This window comes from Acinonyx jubatus, chromosome B4 (genome assembly GCF_027475565.1).
Source record: "Acinonyx jubatus isolate Ajub_Pintada_27869175 chromosome B4, VMU_Ajub_asm_v1.0, whole genome shotgun sequence".
Classification (NCBI taxonomy): Eukaryota; Metazoa; Chordata; class Mammalia; order Carnivora; family Felidae; genus Acinonyx; species Acinonyx jubatus.
Window position 1 is genome coordinate 129,405,165 of NC_069387.1, and position 19,762 is coordinate 129,424,926.

The window sequence follows — 19,762 nt, forward strand, 5'->3', positions numbered from 1 at the left end:
CCTGGAGCAGAGAAGTAGTATCCCCAGGGGAGCCCGGGAAACAGCATTCATCCAAGGGGGCACAGGAAGAGGACAGTCAAGGCTGAAGGGAGCTGGTGGGTGCGGGGCCCTGGGGGACTCTGAGCACAGTGCACACAACACAGGTGAGCTTGAATCAAACCGTTTATTTCAGTTAAGGGCAGGCTCTGGATCCCCGCCCCACCCATCAACCACCTCGGGTCGGGAGGAATAAGCGAAGTCACAGAAGTGACCTTTGAGAGCTGAGGGGAGCTCGCAGGGTGGGGCAGTTCCGAGGGGTGCAGGCGGCTGCATGTGTGTTGAGGGCAGAGTCGGCGGGGCTTGGGTTTCCCCTGCTGATGGGTGGGCAAAGGCCTGTTTCCCCAAGCCCCCCACCCCAGGGAAGAGGACAGAGAGTGGAAGGGGTCTTGGCATCCCCCCTCCGCCAGGGGACCTGGGAGAACGCCTGGTGTCTGAGCTAACAGGGCTGGGGGCCCAAGCGTCAGTTGTCCTTGGCCATCAGGGAGAGGGCCCCAGTGAGGCTCTAGGATTTCTAAGCGTGGAATGACAAAAAGTGCCAGAAGGCGGGGACAGTGTGGGCAGGACTCAGGACCAGCCTCAGGCAGGAAGCCCAGTGCTCTCTGAGGCCTGGTCTGTCTGGTCTGGAGATGCAGAGCCGCCGAGGCCCAGCTCTGCCCAGTGGCGCGCTGGTTAGATGTCACCTGGCCTCTCCATCAAGGGCTGGGTGGGTGGGATGGGGTGGCGGGGGGTGCCCAGTGGCCTCACGGTGACAGCAGCAGCTGAATGAGCTTCTGGAACTGTTCTCGGTGCTCATAAATATAGACCTCAGTCTCCCACAGGGCATTAACCAGCACTGTGTCGCTGACCTCATCCAGCATGATGTCAGTCCCCAGCTGGGGGTTCAATCTGTCCGGGTCAAGGAGGAGGGGGTCACCCCACGAGGCTCGGCTTGGGTTGGGGATGAGAGCTAGGACTGGGGAGGGCTTGGGGCACAGAGTGGCCGCGTGGGGAGAGGGGACATCCACACCAAGGGCTGGGTGGGTTAGTTCACTGGGTCTGGCCAGGCCGGGACACGGGGCTGGGCCTAGGGTCAGGAGCCGAAGCTGAGGCCTCACCTGAAGTACTGGATGCCGACCATCTCACACCAGGCCCGGGCCCGGTCCACGGCCCGCCCATCCGGATCCGTGCACTGGCAAGAAGCAGTCTGTGTGAGCGTCCTACACAAGCTGTACCCACAGCGTCTGCCCAGGGACCCCCAGGTTCTAGTCTGGCTTAGCCGCTCCTCGGCAGAGTCCCCCTGCCTGGGCCGCAGTGACTATCCCAGCTGTGTCACACAGGGGCGCGGTCTGAGGTTTTCTCAGGTGGTTCAGCAGCCCCTGACCGGGTTCAGGGGGACAGGCTTCTGTCCATCTGATATCCTGGGCTTCCGCCCGGGGCTGTGTTTGAAGGGGGGCTGTGTTTGAAAGCCCCAGGTGTAGGTGGCCACTAAGGGTCCCTGCCAGCACTGAGAATGAATCAGGAACCCCCTCCCCTGGGCCGGCTAAAGAGGTTCAACAGAGCCTCCCTGACGCCCCGGGTCCCAGGGGGCTGAGATCCAGAGGGGAGAGGACATGGGGAGGGGCCCATACTCACACAGTCCACCACCATCTTGCCCAGTTCCTTGGCCCCAAAAACAGTCTTGGCCAGTTCCCAGGGGTTGCTGGGACGGAATACGTCCACACAGGTCACGGGCACCTGTGGGGACCTCCCTGTCCCCAGAGAGACCACGATGGAGAGCTTCTTCACCTTGCCTTCCTGGCCCTGTTGGGGACAGGACAGGGGTAGTTGGAGGGGATCTGCCCACCGGCGGACCCTTCCCCAGGTGGCAGAACCAGAGCCTGTGCTGTCCTCTCTTCTGCTCCCCAACAAGCTCTGCTTCCCACATGCTGGGCAACCTTGACAAGTCTCCCCGCCAGCCAAGGTCCTCATCTGCAGTAGGAGGCGACTCAGACAGAGGATGACCCATGACCCTCCCCATCCAAATCTTTGAGCCCTTCCTCCTCCAAGGAAGCCTGCCTTGCCCGGTCTGGCCGCTAGAGGGCGCCTGCCTCTTGGACCGCCACCCCTGTTGTGTCACCCAGGGTCTGCGCCCTGGGCTTCCTGATGACCACAGTGAGAACCACAGCCGGCAAGGATATGGCACACTAGGGGTCAGGCACCGTCCTAAACATTTTACACAAAAGCACACGGATGCCTCATGACAGTCCCCATGCCGGTACCACCCATCCCCAGTGCAGTGGCTGGAGCGAAGCACAGGCAGAGCCAATGCCCAGACCCTGAGGCCATCTGGCTCCGAGGCCTGAGCCCACGTCTCAGCACCTCTGCTGGTAACACACGGGCCTAGCCCCGCCTCTGCGCTAAGGGCTAAGGCCCACTTCTGTTCCTCTGGGTCACGGACTCTGCACGGTCTCCTCCCTAGAGGTCTCCTCCACGGGCCCTTTGCAAGCCCCCAGGTCTCCCAGCACAGGCTATCCTCCTCCTGGGCTCCTGCGTGGTCTGCTATCTCAGCACCCCAAACCCCTGGAGGGGCGTATCCTTGTTTATAGATAGCCCTGCTTACACAGGGCAAGCGCGTGTCCCCAGGCTGGGCAGGGTAGCCAGCACCATGGCAGGCATGGACCACTCTGCCTGCTGCCCACTAGCCGCCCTTCACCATTCGGTGCAGATTGGGCCTCAGAATCCCTCTGATTAGCACAGAGCTCTGGGCAGACACGGCCCATCAAGCAAGTTTGAGCGTGAGATAAAGCTGCTGCCCAGGGCACCCACGAATGAGCACAAAAATAAGTGCCATCTGGTCTCCTAGGAGTCCGTCCTTAGTAAGATTTGCTGAAACAGGGGTGGCTACGGTGGACGGTCACGTCCAGCCCCTCTGACCCACGGCGCTCTCACCTTGCGGATCATGTCCTGGTTGTACTCATGGATCTCGGTCATGGCGTCCAGCGTGGGATTGTTGGCCAGCAGCCCACCGTCCAGGAAGCGCCCATTGGGCCGGAAGTAGGTGGGGGCCGCCCCACTGCTCCGGGCAGCTCGCCACACCAGCTGCTCTGGGGGTGAGGGAAGAGGGTGGCCCAGTGGCACGAGGGACCGGTACAAACCCATGCAGTCCCAGGGTGCACGTGCCTGTGCGTGTGCGGGTCTGTAGGGAGAGGTGGAGAGGCTGGGGACTCTTCTGAAGCAGGACCCACAGGCCATGCTCTCTGGCCCCGCCATCCTGGTGGAAGGCAGGGTGCAGCTGAGGACCTCCAGGGGCCTCCTCCAGCCTGAGACTGGAGAGCGCCCCGGTGCGGCCTGGCCTCAGCCGATAAAGACTCAGGGCAGTGTGAGGGATGGTGGTGGGCTGGGGGTGCCCAGCAGCAAGCCTACGACTCCCACCCACCACCCCGCGGCCTCTCAGGCCGACTGTTTCCCACGGATGCAGCCAACATGGTTTTCACCTGAGGGCTGAGTCGGAGGCTTCAGGTTAATATTCTGGCTGAAACGAGGTTCCCGTACACACTCCGGAGCCTCGTAATTCCGGAAGAGGTGAAGCTCAGCAGGCTGCCGGTCAGACAGCGTCCCCGTCAGCATCACCCTGGAGAGACACGAAGGGCAAGACGGCTGAAGTCCCTGACTTACCCACCCCTGAAAACCCACGTTGGCCGTCTGCATCCGAATCACTGAAGGCCTTATCCTTGGACCCATCGGTCCTAGTTCTGGGAGTTCATCCTAAGACATTCTCACGGACACACGCAAAGCTGTCAACAGCGGCATCGGTGGACAGAGTAAACCACTGGAAGCAGCTGAAAGGTCCACCAACGGGATGGTCCGATGCATCACGGCTCCCCTACTCCGTGGGGTCTGTGTCACTGCAGAACGACTGAGGAAGCACTTGATGCGCTGATAGGCCGTGAGCATCAAGGTTGACAGTTAAGTGCGAAAAGTAAGGGTTAGACCAGTGCGCGTCCTATGCCACCATTTATTTGAAAACAAAACCCCCAAAATTGATGTGCTTATTGGCTTGGTCAGAAGGACCCATGAGCGGAACCTAGGAGTGATGAGCTGCCTCTAGGGCAGGGGACAGCTCGGTGGCTACAGCTCACAGACAGCAGTGGGAGGAGACTTCTCACCGTGTCACCTTTGATAACCTCTTCAACGTTCCACCGTGTGAGTCTATAATCTATTAAAGACTCTTACCTGTCTCAGACAAGACAAGCATCCTTAAATAGTGCAGGGAGTGCGGACTGGCATAGCCCCCTGGGAAGCTAATGTGTACTAAGATCTTACAAATATCCTGGCTCTTTGATCTGAGAATTCCATTTTGGAAAATCTATCCCAAAGGAATAATCTGAGCTACAGTAAGAGCTTCTTGCAAAAAGCTACTGGTTGTAGTGTAATTATTACAGTAAAAAATGGCCCGGTCTGAGGCACCTGGCTGGCTCAGCCGGAGGACCGTGCAGCTTTTGATCTCAGGGTCATGAGTTCGAGCCCCATGTTGGGCATAGTGATTACTAAAAAAAAAAAAATAAACTTGGGCGCCTGAGTGGCTCAGTCGGCTGAGCGTCCGACTTCGGCTCAGGTCATAATCTCACAGTCAGTGAGTTTGAGCCCCGTATCGGGCTCTGTGCTGATGGCTCGGAGCCTGGAGCCTGCTTCCGATTCTGTGTCTCCCTCTCTCTCTGCCCCTTCCCTGCTCATGCTCTGTCTCTCTCTGTCTCAAAAATAAATGAAAACATTAAGAAAAAAAATAAAAAAATAAATAAACAGTAGCAAGAGAAGGGGTAAGTAAATGTTTTGCACCCACTCCAAATCGTGCCAGCCGACTAACAAAGAAATACGTTTGTTATGCTGTAAAAACAACCACAACAACACACAGGAAAGGGAACAAAAACTCTGCCTCTGCATAGGAAAAATATACTAGTTTTTCATTTCTGGGAATACTGTGGAAAGCTTATTTGAACAACCTCCCCACTGAACAAAAAGTGAAATGCTGGAAAAATTACTTTTAAAAATCCCCTTAGGGGTTCCTGGGTGGCTCAGTCGGCTGAGCATCTGACTTCGACTCAGGTCATGATCTTGCCGCTCCCGGGTTCAAGCCCTGCATTGGGCTGTCTGTTGTCAGCACGGAGCCCACTTTAGATCCTCTGTCCCTGCCTCTCTGTCCCTCCCCATGCCCTCTCTCTCAAAAATAAACATTAAAAAAAAAGAGTAAAAATAAAACACAGGAGACCTGACAAGACAGAAAGGAAATACCAGGGTAAGCTCTGAGGATAAGCAAAAATCCAGAGAGGTAAGTGAAGCATAGACCTAGGTTTGACCTGAGGCAGATTCCAAACTCAGTACGTTTGAGATTCAGTTTTGATGGCTTCATGGGACTTGGGAGACAAGTCAAAGCCCAGGGCCCACCAAAATTTCAGGGTCTAATGGGAGACCCCCACATTAGGCTGGGACCCCAAAGGACTACACTCTTGGGTAGGGGTGAGCCAGAAATAAATCTGCCCCCTTCCCACCCCAGAGCCTGTGAAGAAAGTTGCTTTGGCATTGGATAAAAGAGAGAGAGAGAGAGAGAGAGAGAGAGAGAGAGAGAGAGAGAGAGAAAATTCCTGAAAATGTATAACCACAAGCTAACCCTCCTGCAGATTTGTGGTCTAAATTCATATCACCTCGGGGAAGTCCCCAAACTTTATGTCAAGAATTTAGTTATAGTGGCATTCGATGGTAGGGTACCTAGTACCTGGAAGAGACAACACAAAACAATCTGGAGGGAGATACTTGCATTCTAGGCCTCACAGAATCTAGTCATATTATATTTCAACACTAAGGAACACCACACAGTAAAAAAGGGAGGGGAGGACACACAATGAAATAAAACATCATAAATGAAAACCAGTATAAACCAACATAAACAGTAAAATATACCTATAAAGACTGCAGATATTTGAGTCCTTGAACACAGATTATAAAACAGCTATGCCTACAATGTTTAAAAACATCAAAGGCAAGTGTGATAAAATCACCAAGGAATAGGAAACTATCAGTAATGACCCAGAAGAACTAAAGAAGAACCAAAGAGAACTTCTAGAATTAAAAAATAAAAAAGCAATAGAATTTTTAAAAATCAATGGATAGGTTAAATGGAAAATTAGATAAAGCTACAGAGAGAATTAGTGAATTGGAAAACAGGTAAGAAGAAATTGTCTGGGATGTAACACAGAGAGACAGAATGACAGAATATACAGGAGAAATTAATAGAAACAGAAGACAGAAAAGGTCTAGCACATGTTTAATTGTAGTTCCACAAGGAGAGGAGAGAGAAAATTAGGAAGAGGCAAGGGTTGAAGAGATAACAACTCAGGATTCCAGAACTGAAGAAAGGAAACAATCCAAAGATTCAAGCCTAATAAATACCATGCAGGTTAAACTGGAAGTAATTCATATCAGGCAGAAGGAAAGTGGTCACAGATGGAAGTTTGAGATGCAAGAAACACTGTAGAGCAAAGATGTAATACACACACACATATGCATACACACACACACACACACACACACACACACACACACACAGCCAATGGTGTGCAGAAGCCAGCTCATACTGGCTTGTAAGAACCTATTGCTGAATCCCACAAGGTGGTTATTAAATGGTTGGTAACTTGAAATTGGCCATGGTGGGAGTGTTCATGCCATGGGAATTAGCGAACACTATAAATCAGGACTTCTTCCCCCCCAGAGATCTGGTTTACCAGCACACTACTGGGTAAGTCTAAAGGGTAAATCTAAATGAAAACCAACTTCAAAGGCTAATAATAATGTCTTGTGATGCTTAAAAAAAACAAGATGGAATTAAATTATTTTAAAATCCTTGATTATCTGAGGGGAGGGTAATGGTATCAATTAAATTTAGGCTTTCATAAGTAAAGTATTCACTAACAAAAAAAGAAATGAGTTCACAAACTTGAAACTATGGGGGGGAGGAATATAATGATCAAAATTATTCAGCAATTCTAAAAGAAGGTAAGAAAGAGAAAAGAAATGGAGAACAAAATAGGATGGCACATATCATCCCAAATATATCAGTAATCATATAAATAAAAATGGACCAGCCATATAAACTATTAGATTAACCACATGAACTTTCTGATAGTCAAATCAATCAACTAAATCAGACTTAACTAGTTGACTTAAATCAATATATTACTATGCATTTAAAGCCTATAAATGGACTAAATGCTCTAGATAAGAACAAAGAGTAAAAGATTACAAGTAAAAGTACAAAAGATATCTCTAAAACAGAAGGATTCAAAGAAGTTTGAATTAGAGGGTGAGTACAGATCTACCACACAAATATAACCAAAGAAAGCTGATGTCACTGTATTAGTATCAGGACAAAACAGGCTTTAAAGCAAAAAGCATTCCTAGAGGTAAAGAGAGCTGCTCTATAATAATAAAAGATCCCAGTCACTAGAAAAATACACAAAAATTTAAATATACATGCACTTAATAGCATTGTGTCAAAATATTAAACGAAAAATTGACAGCACTAAAGGGCAAAAGGGCAAGTTCCCAGAGTAGGAGATTTCAACATGTCTCTCTCAATAACCGATAAAAGAAGTGGAGAAAGAATTCTTAAGGATATGGCAGATTTGGACACTTATTTCATTTTATTTTATTATTATTTTTTTTATTTTAGAGAGAGAGTGCACATGTGAGTGGGAAAGAGGGGCAGAGGGAGAGAGAAAGAGAATCTTTTTTTTTAATGTTTATTTATTTTTGAGACAGAGAGAGACAGAGCATGAACAGGGGAGAGTCAGAGAAAGAGGGAGACACAGAATCCGAAGCAGGCTCCAGGCTCTGAGCTGTCAGCACAGAGCCCGATGCGGGGCTCGAACTCACAGACCACAAGATCATGACCTGAGCCGAAGTCGGACGCTCAACCGACTGAGCCACCCAGGCGCCCCAAGAGAGAGAATCTTAAACAGGCTCCATGCTCAATGTGGAGTCTGACACAGGGACTGATCCCACAACCCTGGGATCATGACCTGAGCCAAAATCAAGAGTCAGACACTCAATCGACTGAGCTACCCAGACGCCCCTGGAAATTTTCAGCAACATTTCTAGCCAATATGACTTGATCGATTTGTGCAGTACTTGGTGCCCAATGCAGAATCCATATTCTTTCAAATTAGATGTGGGACATTTATAAGAATTGACTGTACAAGTAAGTCCACAAAGCAAGTAATAACAAAAATACAACCGGAGAATTCCCTAAGTTTAGAAATTGAGAAATGTAGTTTTAAGAACAGAAGGTTAAAAATCAAGGAGTTAAAAAATAACACTGAAATAAAACCAAAGAGAGTGCAAGGAATAAAAACAAAAGCAGAAATAAATGAAACCAAAAAGCACACACAAGAGAGAACCAATAAATATCCAAGAATTGGTTTTCTGAAGGACCAGTCCAATGGAAAAGCCTGTGACAGAACTGGTAAAGACGAGAGAAGGTGTACATAATTGGGACTGAGGGGCCCATCACAGCAGATGCTGCAGACATTAAAAAGATAATAAGAGAATATTCTAAACAACTCTAGGCCAATGAATTTGAAGATCTGATGAAATGGACATATTCCTAGAAAAACATAACCAAAACCAACTCAAGAAAACATTTAGAAATTCTACCACTAAAGGAATTAATCCCATCATCAAATATCTTCCACAAAGCAAACTCCAGGCCTTGGTGACTTCCCTGGCAAAGTCTACCAAATACTCAAGGAAGAATTAAGTCTTTCTTAGACCAACTTTTCCAGAAAATAGAAAATGAGAAACACTCTCTCAAAACCAAAACCCAGCAGCCCCCAAATGGGAAAACACATGTCCCGCTCACTCATGAACATGGGATGCAAAATCTAAACAAAATATTATTAGCCAACGGAGCCCCCCAGAATTCTCTCTGTCCAAGGCACCAGGCATTGAGAGCAGGATCTAGGAAAGGTACCTGTACACCCCTGTGGATAGCAGCGTTATCCACAATGCTCAAAAGATGCAAACAGCCCAAAAGGCCATCGACAGATGAATGGATAAACACAGTGTGGTGTATCCAGACAGCGGCGTGTTATTCGGTCTTAAAAAGGAAGGAAACTCTGACACGTGCTACAACACGGATGAAACTCCAGGATGTTATGCTCCGTGGAAGGGGTCAGCTGCAAAAGGACAAATATTGTACGGTCCCCTTACAGGAGATCCCTAGAGTCATCAAAATCATAGAGGCAGAAAGTTGAACGGCGGTTGCCACGGATTGGGGGAGAGGCCAATGGAGAGGTGTTTAACGGGAACAGAGTTTCAGTTTTGCGGGATTAAAAAGTCTGGGAGGCCAGCTGCATACCAGTGTGAGTCTGCTGGACACTTAGTCAACTGTACCTCGGACAGTTCAGATGACACGTTTTATATTATGAATATTTTACCACAATTCAACACTGTAAAATAAATACGTGGAATCCCTAAAAATGGGTAATTTACAGTAGCACAAAACACATGAAGTACCTGAAACAGATACAAACACCCCACGTGCTAGATCTCGACAGAGAAAATTATAAAACCACGTGGAGAAACTTCAAACAAGTGGAATGCTTTCCTATATCCTCTGATTGGAAGGCTCTGCGTTTTCAGATGTCATTTCTCCCCCCCACCCCAGATAAACGTACAGATTCAATGTGCTCTTAATCAAAATCCCAGTAGGAGTTGATATTCTGTAGAATTTGACTATCGGATGCTACCATTTCCGAAAGCACAAAGCAACCCTTGAACCGCACATTATGTGCCGCATGCTTTTACATAGTAACTTTTTTCCTCCTCCTGGAAACCCCACAAGGCAGGTCTACATTATTTCTATTTTTGAGAAGAAACTTCAGGGCATTTGCTGCTGCTGCTCCTCCTCCTCCTCCTCCTCCTCCTCTTCTTCTTCTTCTTCTTTAGTTTTATTTATTTATTTTGAGGGAGAGAGAGTGGGGAAAGGGCAGAGAGAGAGGGAGAGAAAGAATCCCAAGCAGGCTCCACGCTGTCAGCAAAGAACCCGACGTGGGGCTCGATCTCACGTACGTGAGATCATGACCTGAGCTGAAATCAAGAGTCAGATGCTTAACCAACTGAGCCACCCAGGAGCTCAAAGCACGCGCTCTTAACTACTTCTCTATGGTGTCTCTAAGAACAGTCATGATACCCTTGGGGACGGACAAGGTGGGAGGCCTTGCTCTCCCAGATACCGGGAAAGTTGAACAACAGGAAAGTCAGGGCATGGGCACAGGGACCCAGCCCACGGAACAGAACACAGAAACAACCCAGCAAGGACCTCCGAGCCACCTCTGTGGAAGCATGCCTGCAGAAATGGAGGGAAAGACGGACTTCTTCACAGGTGAGGCTGGGGAAACTGGTTGTTCATGTGGGAAACATGAAATTGGGTCTCCCCTGATACAAAACCCAGTTCCAGGTTGATAAAGCCCTAAACGTGAAAGGCAGATCTTGAGAGATCTCTGAGCTGACAAGAAAATCGCTCCCTGCCTCAAGGTTAAGGAAGGGTTCTTTTTTTTTTTTTTTAATTTTCTTTAACATTTATTTATTTTTGAGACAGAGAGAGAGCATGAACAGGGGAGGGTCAGAGAAAGAGGGAGACACAGAATCCGAAGCAGGCTCCAGGCTCTGAGCTGTCAGCACAGAGCCAGACGCGGGGCTCGAACCCACGGACCGCGAGATCGTGACCTGAGCCGAAGTCGGACGCTCAACCGACTGAGCCACCCAGGCGCCCCAAGGAAGGGTTCTTGAACAGACCTAAAAAGCATTAGCCATAAAAAGAAAAACATTTATAAATGCTACCACATTACGAACATCCATTCATCAGGGGCACCAGGGTGGTTCAGTTAAGCGTCCCACTCTTGATTTTGGCTCAGGTCATGATCCCAGGGTCACGGGATCGAGCCCCGCCATCAGGCTCCACTGAGTGTGGAGCCTGCAATTCTTTCTTTCCTTTTGCCCGTCTCCCCTGCTCATGTTCTCTCTCTAAAATAAATCATTAAGAAGCTTCTTAACCCCTCAGGGATGTGGGTTTGAGTCCCACATTGGGAGTAGAGATTACTTAAAAATAGGTAGATAGATACATACATACATAGAAGCCTCTTAACCCCCAAATCCCACAACCCCATTTTACCAAAAATAGGCAAAACATCTGAACAGGAACTTTACAAAAGAGGAACGCAAACAACCTCTAAACATATACAAACGTGTTCAATCTCCGCAGTAAATCAGGAAAATGAAAATTCAGGCCACATGGAGACACCACCTTTCACCACCCCCCCCCCCATTTGTAAAGATAAAAACGTTTTATAACAACCAAACATAAACAAGAATGCAGAGCAACAGAAACTCCCAAACATGGCTTAATGAGAGAGAAAACAGAAACCACACTTTGAAAAAAAGAGTTGGTCCGAATCTATGAGCTGAAGCCATGCATTTTCTGACAGGTGGAGACATGTACAGTCGTGGGTCAGAAATCAGGTCCGGAGGTGTTCACTGCAGGACTCCTCCCCAGAGGTCCAAAGTGGAAACAACCGAAATGTTGATGGAAGGTACTGGGAGAAGCAAACTGGGCATCGCCGTCCAGGGGAGTCCCCCACGGCAATGGAAATGAATGCAACACAGCTTCACCCAGCAGCGGGGGCCACGCTGACAAAATGCGGCATGGACGGAGGGAAGCGAGAACATAAAATGCGTCCGTCCAAGCCCAGAGACAGGCAAGACCGAAACCACGCTGTTCAGGGCTGCAGTCACAGGCGGTGAAATTGTACAGGAAATCCACATGACCGCAATCAAGAGGACAGCGCCCCCAGGCGGCAGGGCAGGGTTGTGATGGGGCTGGGGACGTGCTCAAAGGGCTTTCGGACTTGGCTGGTGGTTACGTGGGTGTTTGCTTTGTAATTATTCACTGAACTGGTTTATGTACTTTTCTAAATGTTCTATTTCACCATAAGAAAAAAGAGCAAAAAGAGCAAAAATGTCTAGGATAAAATATATAAAAATGTTTTAAAAAGTTATCTTTGGGGAGCCTGAGTGGCTTAGTCGGTTAAGCGTCTGACTTCAGCTCAGGTCGTGATCTCACGGTTTGTGAGTTCGAGCCCCGCGGCCGGCTCTGTACTGACGGCTCAGAGCCTGGAGCCCGCTTCGGATTCTGTGTCTCTCTCTCTCTCTGCCCTTCCCCTGCTCATGCTCTGTCTCTCTCTGTCTCAAAAATAAATAAAAACATTAAAAAAATTTTTTTTAAAAACCAGTTATCTTTAAGGGGCGCCTGGGTGGCTCAGTCGGTTAACTGCCTGACTCTTGGTTTTGGCTCAGGTCATGATCTCACAGTTGGTGAGATGGAGCCCCGCATCGGGCTCCGCGCTGATAGCACAGAGCCTGCCTGGGATTCTCTCTCTCCCTCTCTCTCTCTGCCCCTCCTCCGCTCTGTCTCTCAAACTAAGATTTAAAATAAATAAATAAATAAATAAATAAATAAATAAATAAATAAATAAAATAAAAACAAAAACAGTTATCTTTTGGGTTTTACTACGTGGATGAGATTTTTCTCCTTCTTACTTTCTGTATTTGCCAGATTTTGTTAAAAGACTAGGCATTATTCTTAAATGGAAAAAAAGAAAAAGAAAAAAGAAAAAAAGCTTTATTATGAAAAGAAATCCTCCCTAAATTTCTAGGGCCTTGCTGATATGTTACTTCCTCCAGGAAGCCCCTGTGACCACCTTGCCCGCAGGCCCTCAGTTCGTTCTCTCTCTCTCTCTCTCTCTCTCTGACAGTCAGTCAGCTCATGAACACTTCTCAATGCCCTGCTCTGGGGCAGGCACTGTGCCAGATGCTGGGGGTGCAGAAGAAACACACAGCCACGTTTCTGCCTCAGGGAGCTCTAGCCTGGCGGGGAGACAGGCAAGAAACGGACGAGAAAGTAATCCTGGGGTGGGGAGTACTACAAAGAAATAGCTGTGCTGCCGGCTCTTCTGGAACTTTGCAAGCACGGGCGGCCCTGCGTGGCTGTCACTTTTCAGGTCAGTTACCTCCCAACCAGCCTGCAAATGGCGCACCAGCCTTTCCGCCCGGTGGTTGCACTTTCACCCCCCCACCGCGCACATGCGATGCCTGGGGCAGAGCCCTGCTCAGCAAAAAGGTCCTGAGTGTATGGTGGACCAGACGCGACCCCCTCGGACCTGGGGTGAGGGTGTCCGCAATGTCCTCCAGAAGCCCCTGGTTCACTTGGGAAGAAGCGTCTCGCCTCCCCGGCCCCTCAGCTTTAACCAGACCAGGACAGGGAGCCCTCGGCCCCGCGGGGGAACAGCCGAAGGGCTGCCTAGCCGGGGCCACGGCCACAGCGCTCCCGCTGAGGAGCCTTACTTGGGTTTCTTGACGTCGGTCATCTTGGTGTGCTCCCCAAACTCGCGCTTCAGGAACTCCTCCAGGGGCCCCGACTCGTAGGGCCGCGAGCCTCGGAACACCTCATCCTTCATGCGAAAGTACACGCTCCGCATGTAGGCCATGGACTTGCCTAGAAGAAGATCGGGGAGACACGAGGGCCACGCCCTGACAGCCGCAGGACCACGGTGGCCGGAAGGGGATGGCAGGAGGGGACCGGACTGACTCAGGCACTACCCAGGCTTGGGCTCCTGGGCCTCTCCTGGGAAACTTCCCGCAGAGGCATAAATCTCCTTCAGCAGCCCCGCGGCTCTGGGCCTAATTCTGTGTTCCCAACTTTGTATTATTTTCCTTAGAGAGGGCCCCGAGAGTGTAAGAGCTTGTAAATTGAATCTAGAACCACCTCATGTGGCTCAGAACAGAAGGGCCAGCCCTGTCCCGCGGGCCTCTGAGGACAGCCAGAAGGAGCAGGCCGCACCTGGGCTGTGCGCGCAGAGGGGGCTGCGGAGAGGAGGGGGTCTGCCCGTATGAGACTTCTCAAATCCCTCCCATTGCCCCTGAGAGTCCAAAGAAGGAAGTGACCCTTTCTGGAGGAGGCCAGAACCTCCGCCACGGACCTCCTGCCCCACCGAGCAGAGGCAGATCCGAGATAGCTTTGCTCTCATGGAAGGCAGAACTGGAGACCAGAGAGGGGATGTGGGCCCCCTGACGCTAGCAGTTTACTGACTGATAATCCTCCTCGTCCCGGAGGAGCTCGATGGGACGCTGCTCTCAGCCATCGGCTGAGCAGGCTGCCCATGTCCCTGACACTCTGAACTGCTGGCCCGCGGCCTCTTCACACAGTGAATACCCAGGTACCTGTGGTGCCCCCAGGGGACTGGGGCTCCCTGAGCTGGAGCCTGCACCTGACCCACAGGCCCTGCCTGGGGGCAAGAAGGTCCTCTCCTGGTGCCTTCAAGACATGGGCGGCGGGGGGGGGGGGGGGGGGGGGGGGGGGCGTGGGTGCCTGGAGAGCCTGGAATCCGCCAGGCACTGGGGCAAGGATGTCAGGTTAGGGATGCCAAGGCAGAGGACAATTGCCTGGGTGGTTGCTGGCTCTGGGAGGGCCCCCCACAGGCAGCCCAGCTTGAGTGGAGACAAGAACTACCCAGAAGCCTGTCTGGTATGCAGGGCGCTGCAGTGCAAGGCCCTGTGGCCTTGGGAAGTGCTGGGCTGAGAGTCTAGGGAACCGTCCTAGCCCCAGTAACCCCATGGGTGGGCTATGTGACTTTGAGTCACCTCTCCCACCGGGGCCTCAACGTCTCTGGGGGTAAAATGAGATGTGCAGGCCGGGGCTCCGGCATTCTGTGGCCCTGTGGCTCCTCCTCCCTGAGACCATCCACCATCAGGATGGTTTTCCTTATTTTCAGCAGGTTTTGAGGCCCTGAGGTGCCTGCCTCACAAGGCTATGGGCAGGAGTGGTGGAAGCAATTGACATAAAAATGGTTCCTACACTGAAAGGCAACCAGTTCTGTCCCCCGTGGAGGGCAGGGCACCATGCCCCTAGCCTGCCTCCAAGCCCTTCTCTTTCAAGCCTCAGACCCCAACACCCTCACCCGCCCCACAAAGGGCTTACAGGCCTCCCCGTCCCCAGTGACTCTCTTTGCAAAGCTCTGAAAAGAAGCTGAGCCCAATTTGAGGGCAGATTCCAACCGCCCCCCCCCCCACACCCTGCCCCCACCGCCCCCGGGGCCGCCCTCACTGTGCAGAATGGCCAAGGCCAGGATGCCTCCAGTGCTGGTCCCCGCCACCCAGTCAAAGAGATCCTTGGTGGCGACGCCCGAGGCCTTCTCAATGGCAATGAGGAGCTGGATGATGACGAGGCCCTTCACGCCCCCTCCGTCCAGGCACAGCAGGTGGTCGTGGCTGTGGTGGGGACAGCAGCGGGAGAGAAGAGGGCCCGTTAGAGCCCAGCCCCTTACGTGGGCCCGTGTCCCTGAGCATCTGTGACTGTGTGAGACAAGGCCCTGTGGAGCTTGTGCTACTGGGCTTTTAGGGGAGTGTGGGGGGGCGGGGGGCAGGTAGGGGGAGCGCAGTCAGTAAGGAAATAAACATATAGTATTTCAGGAGGGGGAAAGTGCAGGAACAATGAAGGGAGCTGCCAGGTGTCACCTCCGCAGACACCTGGGTCTGTCTCTCCCATTGGGTTTTGGTCGGGCCTAGATTCCCAGTCGGGGGCCTGACCGGAAGCAGGTGCCTGAGAAAAAAGTCTGTCTGAATTAAACGAGGCTGCGGGAAGGGCTCTCCTGCAGCCAGGAACGGTGGTGGAGAGGGAGGAGGGGGGCAGGGAGGAAGCACCATCTCTCTGCCAGGAGCTGTGAGGGGCTTTCACCCACATGAATTCACTTAGATGTCCCACACCCCTTGGAGGCAGACGCTCCCTGCTACCCCTGTGCACGTCTGGGAAGGAGTGAAGCTCAGAGGTTAGGTGACCACCCAAAGTCACGAGATGGGGAAGCGATGTGGCCGGACCCAGACAGGGATGGGGGAAGGGGAGGGTCTGCTGACTCCTGAGTCACCTGCTGGGCAACACGACCCGACACGTCTCCCTCGGTCCTGCTGTGCCCAGCTCCCTGCCCTAAGGCTTCCACTGTCTGTGCTCAGACTAGGAAGCTTCCGTCTGGTCTCCTCATCCTTCCATCTCAGCGTAAATGTCACCGCCCGGAGAAGCCTGCTCTGATGCCATTAGCACCCTCCGGCTCAGCCGGCTCCTTCTCCACCCACTTTCTTGCTGTAGAGCCCTTCTCCCTCCCATAAGCAGGCGGTTTTCCCTCCGTTCACTTTCTCCCCCAGTGGGTGGGACAGAAGCTTCCAAGAGCAGGGACTGCCCTGCTCCGCACAGCGCTGCCTTTCCAGTGCACTCGGGAGGCGTCCGATGGACTAGCTGGTGAATGAAGGAGGCCCGGGTGGCCCACCACTAGGGTCCTTCTTCTGGACAAGCTGCCCAGCCCTGCAGCAAGCCCAGAGCGTGGCAGGGGATGCTGGGCCCTCACTGGAGGCCTGCAGGGCCCATGACCAGGGAGGCCAGAGCAAAAACGCAAGACACCCTTCTGAGGATGTGGGGCTTACAACGGAGACGTCAGCCCACAGGGAGCAAGGCTGAGCTACGAGGCTCGCAGCCTTTCGTGGGAAGGTCCCCACGGGGGTGTCCCTATTGTCGCCTCAGTCCCACCTCCAGGGAGAGTACTCAAGCTGCTGCAAACCATCTGAGAGTCCTGCTGGAGAATCTGCCTCCTCTGGTCTTACTGGTCAGGATGTTACCCTCCTCCTCAGCCCCTGTGCAGGTGTGTGTGTGTGTGTGTGTGTGTGTGTGTGTGTGCGCACGCGCGCGCGTACATGTGTGTGTACATGCAGGAAGTTCAGTGGGAGCAGAGAAGTACAATGCTGATGCAGCAGGTGCACCCCCACGGGGCATGTTACAGGGTGGCCTTGGAAACAAGTAGGACTTACCAAGGGGAAGCCAACCCTTCAGGCAAGGGGAGGCAGAACCACTTGCCACTGCCTGGCCCTAGAAGCAGGGGCTGTGTCTGCGGACTGAGAGCTTGCCCTGCGGGGGCCAGCACTACTGAGGCAGCCGGAAGAGTGCCTGCGGCAGCAGAAAGGGCAGGAACTCAGGAGACGGGGGGCTAGAGTCTCTGCTCCGACACTTATGGTGTGAGCTTGAGCAAGGCACTTCGCCTCCCGGGGACTCAGGTTCTGTCTGCATGAAACAAGGATCCTAATCCCTCCCTAGGAAAGCTGTTAGGGACGTGGGACAGTCGCAAACGGAGAACAAGAAAGCAACTCTATCACGGAAAGGAAGACAGAGCGCCGTCGAGCCCACGCACGTTTGTGCCGGGAACATGCCGTGCTGGCAGGCACCGCTTCTGAGGCCCCAGGGACCGCCCTTAAGGACAAAGGCCTCTGCTCTTTGTGCCCATCATGCAGGCCTGCCTCCAAGAACGGGCCTGGACGTACAGCAGGTGCTCGGGAAGTCCGCCCGGCCCACCAGCTCTGTGGAGGGAAGCAGGGCAGGGGCCAGGATGGAGCCAGAGGCAAGGAGGCTCAGCATCGCAGTGGGGATCTGCGTGACCTTCCCCAACAAACCAACACAAGGTCAGGAGGGACGGGACAGGCTTGCAGCCAGCTCTATCGTGTAACCCACAGCCCGCACGGTCCCTGATGAGAGAGCAGACCCAGGCTCTCCGAACACCCAGTTGTAGTTGGCTGTGAACTACAGAGGACACAAGCCACCTCACAGGGCTGTGGTATGCGCTAGACAACAGCCCCGAGCCTGCCGGAGGGCACCAAACAGAGGCCTGGTGCATGCGGTCCCCCTCCCTCCCTCCCCCACTTACGTCCGCTTCTCGTCCCTCATTGAGCTCAGGATGAACGCCGGCTTCCGGGCCCGGGAGATATGCATGATGTCCTGCAGTTCTGCGAGGCACAGGGCAGAGTGGGCTGGGGCCACGCAGGTGCCAAGCCCCCCCCCCACCCCCCCCACCCCCCCCCCTCGCCAATCCCACGGGCCCTGAGCAAATCTGGAGCTGAGCCCTCACCCTGCTGGCCCTAGGGGGCGCACCTTGCCCCCTGCCACCAGGAAGGGCCCTTTGTCCCAAGACACAGCTGGGCCAGAGGCCACGGGCCCCTTGGGGTGAAACGGGCTCGAGTGCAGAGGGTGGCCCCCTGCCCTGGGAAGCATCCCTCACCCCCGCCCGGCCACCTCCCAGACTCTCCGCGGTGCCTTCCTCCCAAAGCCCCAGAGCACAAGCACCCCTTCCGTGGCCGGTGTTTCCAGCTCACAGAGCACTTTCTCATGCATCGGGCAGGTGGAGTTGCTGACAGCCACCGTCACCAGAATCCTTATTTCCAATTTACAGATGAGGCTCAAAGAGGCTACATAAACTCGTCCAAGGTCATTTAGCCAAAAGGAGTGAGTCAGGACACTCCTTTCGGTTTAAACCCATGAGCAAAGGGAGATAACCGACCACTCTTCAGAGGCTGCTCGCCCTGATCCCAGGTCTGGAACTTTCCTCAGCGGCCTCTCAGACCAGCCGCACCCACCCCTCTGCCCATGTTCTCCTCTGGGCCCGAGCCCGCCCCCCGGATGGACTGGCTGCCCTCCTGGCCAGCAGCCCGGCCCCGGGGGCCTGGCCCAGCACCGCCATGCCATCGGATTCTGACTGCCCTCCCCACCACTGTGCAGAGTCTAGAAGCAGCAAAGCAGGAAGGCAGGCTGCAAGGCAGTGTATCTACCCTCACCAGAGCGGGTGGCCAGAGGGTGGGCGAATCAAGCGGAGACTGGCCAGGAGAGGCAGTGGCCAGAGTGCCAGGGGGAGGGTGGCAAGGATGGCTCATGTGTTCGGGCAGGCAGCTGAGAAGAGGCCACTAGAGCTACAACTAACTCGGGGCTGGGCAGGCTCTGCAGCCCCTCCAGGCCCAGGGCATTACCCACCGGACGCTGCGCCCCAGGCCCACCATCCAGCCTGGCGTGGGTGACTGCCTGCCTGTAAAATTGAGAGATAAAGATGGGGTTGGGAGGGGGGGCAGGTCCTAGACGGGGACGGGCAGGGGAGCGGAGAGGAGGAGCCAGAAGGACAAACTGTGGCCGCGGGCTCTGCTCTCCTGACTCCTGGCTAGGCTGGGCCATCCAGGCTACAGGTGTCTGCTTCCACAGCAGCGGGGAGAAAGGCCAGCTTGCCGAGGACTGGTTGCCGACAGCCCTATCCAGGGGACCCGGCTCTCACACAGTCTAGGCCGTGGCTGGGTCAGCCCACAGAAAGCCCAGAGACGGGACCCCATCTCCTTGGGGGCCATCTCCACGGGCACCAAGGTCACCTAGGGGCAGATGCAGGTTCCTGGCCCTGTTCAAAAGCCTGTAGGTCACCAAAGGGCCAGCAGGGGACAGACACACGGGCCCCAGGCCTGACAGAGATACAGCAGCATGGCAGACACACTCCTCATTGAAGCCAGAGGGCCAGGGGTGCCGGACCCCAACAGCACTCCTCACCGCCCACCCTGAGCTCCCAGGGCACAAGAGGCCGAGACAGTCTTCACCCCAAAGGTGCCACGGGGATGCCCAGACCGGAGACCATGTTCAGGACATCATCTCAGGAGAAATGGACTGCGGGCCATTAGCCAGGGGCCCCTCTCCCCCCAGGCCTCTGGGCTCCGCGGGTGCTGGCTGCCTCCAGAGGCTGACGAATCCTGCCCCAACCTTCCTCGTTCCTTTCAACAACTTCTACCCTGGGCCCCGTTTCCTTCGGATCAGGACTGC

At 53.3% G+C, this 19,762-nt stretch overlaps 1 protein-coding gene across 7 annotated transcripts in view; it reads right to left on the bottom strand.

Moving 5' to 3' along the window:
• Positions 1-149: 149 nt before the first annotated feature.
• The window catches only part of PLA2G6 (phospholipase A2 group VI), a 57,370-nt gene continuing 37,757 nt past the window's right edge, over positions 150-19,762 (bottom strand). For 4 of the 7 annotated variants that reach the window (XM_053226780.1, XM_053226781.1, XM_053226778.1 and 1 more), the window contains 9 exons: positions 18,941-18,988; positions 17,844-17,922; positions 15,209-15,372; positions 13,450-13,600; positions 3,492-3,628; positions 2,947-3,101; positions 1,651-1,818; positions 1,134-1,207; positions 150-924 (listed from right to left, as the gene is read on the bottom strand). In XM_053226780.1, the coding sequence (XP_053082755.1) occupies positions 780-924; positions 1,134-1,207; positions 1,651-1,818; positions 2,947-3,101; positions 3,492-3,628; positions 13,450-13,600; positions 15,209-15,372; positions 17,844-17,922; positions 18,941-18,988 (1,121 nt within the window). In that variant the 3' untranslated portion in view covers positions 150-779. Of the gene's footprint in view, positions 925-1,133; positions 1,208-1,650; positions 1,819-2,946; positions 3,102-3,491; positions 3,629-13,449; positions 13,601-15,208; positions 15,373-17,843; positions 17,923-18,940; positions 18,989-19,762 lie in introns of those variants that run through there. The other 3 variants (XM_053226779.1, XM_053226783.1, XM_053226784.1) reach the window with 2 other exon arrangements.